Genomic DNA, 4382 nt, shown 5'->3' with positions numbered 1-4382 from the left:
TCCTACTGGTAAAGACCCTGATGTCTGCACCACGAAAGCCACCCGGTTTGGTCTTTCTGCAAGGTCTGTGCAAAACTGGTGAATGGGCATAGGCACGCCAGTCGCCGAGGGTAACCCTGGTGTGCCCCTCACAGTGACTGATGGCTTGCACAAATGCTGCCTCCGGGATAAAAATACAAGGGTGCAGTTCTGCTAGTTAGCTTTTTGCTCTTTGGTAATTAGTGAAACGTGTAGTTCACTAAGTTATGAAGGGCTGCTCTGAAATTCTCTTGTGTCAGCCTGCAGAAGGAGTTAGGGTGGGTGCAACTGTTCTGCATCGTCTGATCTCTCAGGACAAGAGATCAGCTGGTCGCTTCACCAGCTCTCTTTTAGCTGAGCTTTGATTTCTTGACTGTGATACATAGCCGTTTCACACTTTTAAGAACAAGAGAGAAAATTAAAAAAACCAAGGATTTGTTTTCCCCTTCACTATTCCCTTCCATGCTTTGCCAGGGGAATTAAAGCCATGTCTTCTCTTTTGTTTTTAAGTCATTACATGGCACATCTGCTGCTTAATTAGGTAAATTAAGCAGCCGACTTGGAGCCTCAGGGAAGATGTGTGAATAACGTACTGAACCTCAGAAGCTTCTCTAGTAGATAATGTACGTACGCATACAGATACTTTTTACATGCGCATCCAGTAAGATTCAAGTTGAATATGAGCATTACAACTCCTGTACTGCACTAGAAATATGCTCCAGTCTGTCTCATTTCTTATCTAGGTATTTACTGATACAGAGTATCTACTGAAGTAAAAAGTACTTTGTATAGTGATGTCACAGCTTGTTTATTTTGTCTTTTTTTTTTTTTTTTAGCGAAACTGAAAAGGTTACTTTGTATGAAAAGTACTTTAAGTTCGAATACCCTGCAGCCTCCTGTAGAATTAAGGTAGGGAGTTGAACAGATTTGTTTTATTTTTTATGTTTTTAATCGCTTAATTGACTAAATTGCATTGCTCTTAGTCAAGTTACTGACTGTATACACTTTGTCCCTTCATATAATCACTTAAAAATCTGTTAGATGGTACTTTGTCTTGATAGCAGTGTTCTCATTTAAATTTCTATGTCAGTTACCTTTTTATGAAGACTTTTAATATTCATGTGAGAAAGATAATACTCTCTTACTGGAGAAAAACTTCATCAACCAGATAACTGCAGATAATCAACAGTCACTGTGTAATTAGAACTGTTAACTCTGACATGGTTAAATAACGTTATGAAAATCTGTATGGCCCCTGCTCTTAAGTGCTTAGATGATCAAGCCCTCATTTATCTCTGGGCCATGCAGGCACCTCTGTTCCAGTCAGAACGTCCTGAAGAATAGTAGCAAGGAGAAATCGGCATCATTTCCCTGGAAAAGAGTTGAGCAGTGTTTGTCCTGAGACTCAAAGAAGAACACATTGTCCCATACCTATAAAGCAAACATGAACCTATTTTTTTCCTAACCAAAATATTTTTTTTCCCTTCTTTCAATAGCTGCTCTCCATTGGTGAGAAACAAAGAGTACTCATCAGCAAGATAATTGTACAAGTGAAAACAGTGTCTCCAAAACTAGGAACTGATTTTCCTTCACTAGGCTCAAGCATAGATCTGGACAGAGTGCAAACTATAATGGAATCTATGGGATCTAAGTTGTCTCCCGGTGCTCAGCAACTTATGGACATGGTCAGATGTCAGCAGAAGGTAAGTCACTGTGCTTTTCCATAAACAGTACTGATCGCTTCTGTAATGAGCATGTTCAAAACTGATTTGCTGAAAAAGATTTTTTTTATTATTTTTTTTAACCCAAACTTTCTGCCATTTTAATCCTGGTTTAGCTGTTGCCACCCTTAGATGAGGAATGCAGTGAGTCAGGATACTCAGGGAATCACTGTTTAAGAGCTCTATCACCATCTTTTATCTAAGAATATAATTCAGAATTACTTCTAAAATCTTTACATCACACTAGTCTAATACTGTTATAAAGTATGTATTGTTATCATTGTACAGTTATATTTTAATACTTACTGTATTGTTTTTCTTCCCATCAGAACAGTTTACCTCTTGGAGACAAACTTAATTGGATCTTTGGGAAAAATTCAGACTTTGGAGGTGACCATGCAATAGATGGATTGTGCGGTGCGGCTATTCAGACGTCACTAGATCAATCAACCAGTGAACCTTTGCATGTTAAAAATCATTTAACAAGTGAAACAGTGTATGAAGACTTAAAAATAAATTGTGATCCGAGCACGCAGATACCTGAACGAGGGAATACTTCTGATTCTGAAAGACTTGCTACCCAGCAAAATACAGTTGACCTCAGAAAGGATTTTAAAGTCATGGGATCTTTGCACGCGCAGGAACAAGCGAGCAAAACCCTGAATACAGCTAATCCACCGATGCTTCTTCCTTTTCTTCAGAATTTATGCCATCAGGTGAATCATCTTCGACTCAAAGATGGAGATAGGCGTTTTGGTAAAAATGCAGTGACTAAAGAGGAAGGCGTTCAGTGTGATGGGTAAGTTCAGTATGCTTATTCAACTGGTATTTTGACTGTATTTATTGACAAGTTTAAAAACCAGTACATCATGTAAGCATTTTATTAACAGCAACAGTGAGTCTTAAAATACATGGTTTGAAGGCTGCGTGGTGGCGAACATGATGACAGTTCTTTTTTCAGATAAGTTGCTTGAATATAGGATTTTTTCCGAAGAAATAACCTAGTTTGTTGCTACTAAACTGTCTTTTTTAAGATGGAAGAAAAAGTATGGTCTTTCTGCAGTTTCATATACTAGAATCATAGAATCATAGAATGGTTTGGGTTGGAAGGGACCTTAAAGATCATCTAGTTCCAACCCCCGCTGCCATGGGCAGGGACACCTTGCTCTAGACCAGGTTGCTCAAAGCCACATCCAGCCTGGCCTTGGACACTTCCAGGGATGGGGCATCCACAGCTTCTCTGGGCAACCTGTCCCAGTGCCTCACCACCCTCTCTGTGAAGAATTTCTTCCTGATATCTAATCTAAACCTCTCTGATTTCAATTTATACCCATCACCCCTTGTCCTATCACTACAGATACGTACAGTTTGTCTTACTCATCTGGTACTACATTTTCGTTTTGACTATTTCTACCTCCTAAACTCTTCATTTTTCACACTATGTGCCACGGTCTTTCTGCTGTACTTAGTGTACCTCATCCCACTGATCTTTCCTGTCCCTCTTCGTTTGTTGGCATTTACAGTGCAAACTGTAGTAGTAGTAGTGCATCCAGTTTGGTACCTAAGGAACGATCGTGGAAATGGTGAGATGTTGGAGTTGGGATTCTAACAGACCCTGAATAGCTCCAGCTCCTGGGAAAGTGCAGTATTTCTGAAGGATCGCATAGTTTGTATAACTCTTGAAGCACTTTACCTGAGAAGAATGAAGCCTGCTACACTGACAGAATTTGAACTCTGGGTTTACTGTTAAATTGTGTGGATTTTGTTACATATAACTTCAGCTGTCTAATGCAGAACTGAGCCTCTGAAGTGAGATTGGAAGAAGATGACTGTATACCTCAGCATGTTTACAAAAATATCTGAGGTTTAAAATGTGGCAGGTTGGCACTTGTGCTAAAAACCTAATATCAGCCGAAGGTTATTGTCTGATAAATGAGATTTTACATGTAAAAAGTTCAAGTGCCCAGATCTCTATCATGCTCCTTGTTGTTAACAAATAGGTTAAACTTACTCTTGTATTTGCCTTTTTCACAGAGTAGAACAACAGCCTATTTGCTCCTATTTGGAAAAGATCATCTCAAAAAATATGGATCTGATGGAAAAAAACCTGATGGACTATATTGATCGTCAAATCCAGGCTCTTCAGACACACATAGATAATAAAATGGTTCTCTTAATGGACTTGGTTCAGAACTCGAAGCCAAACAAAATTTCACGAGCGCACTATGATTCTAACGAGGGGCTCTCTAATGGGGAGAGGTAGATGTGTATAGATGTAGGAGTTCAGCGTAAGTACTTTTGAGGGCAATTACACTTTACAAAGCTTAGTATTTATGGAGTTATAACTGTAAAGAACCTCAGTGTTGTTCACTTGCATTTTGTTACTGTAATTCAATCCACTGTTGTACACAGTTGTTAGTTTTATGCAAGATCTTAATGTGTGTTTTTTCCTAAACACAAGAATTTTGTATGCCCTTTGTGGCTTATTTATTTAGGGAGTGTTGCTAAAAGCCATATGAAACACAGTTTCCCAGTTTCAGCTTGAACAATGGAGAAATACTCTAAATAAACTGAGTTACAGCTTATCTTTTTTTACCTATGTGTGATCAGTTTTTTGTCTTGATTTTTTTTTTTTTAATGTGT

The 4382-nt window shown here is 38.6% G+C and overlaps 1 protein-coding gene across 1 annotated transcript; it reads left to right on the top strand.

Annotated features, from left to right (window-relative positions):
- Positions 1 to 854: 854 nt before the first annotated feature.
- Positions 855 to 4002, top strand: LOC104508477 (chromosome unknown open reading frame, human C10orf88; the record flags this gene model as incomplete). The annotated part of the gene is made up of 5 exons (XM_010150118.1): positions 855 to 927; positions 1515 to 1527; positions 1615 to 1721; positions 2069 to 2538; positions 3774 to 4002. Coding segments are annotated over 5 exons (892 nt in total), but the record flags the coding sequence as incomplete, so codon positions are not given.
- Positions 4003 to 4382: the final 380 nt, after the last annotated feature.

Source organism: Eurypyga helias, unplaced genomic scaffold (genome assembly GCF_000690775.1).
Source record: "Eurypyga helias isolate BGI_N326 unplaced genomic scaffold, ASM69077v1 scaffold7474, whole genome shotgun sequence".
Taxonomy (NCBI): Eukaryota; Metazoa; Chordata; class Aves; order Eurypygiformes; family Eurypygidae; genus Eurypyga; species Eurypyga helias.
Note: the sequence above shows the minus strand (reverse complement) of the source record. Positions and strands in the feature narration are given on the sequence as shown.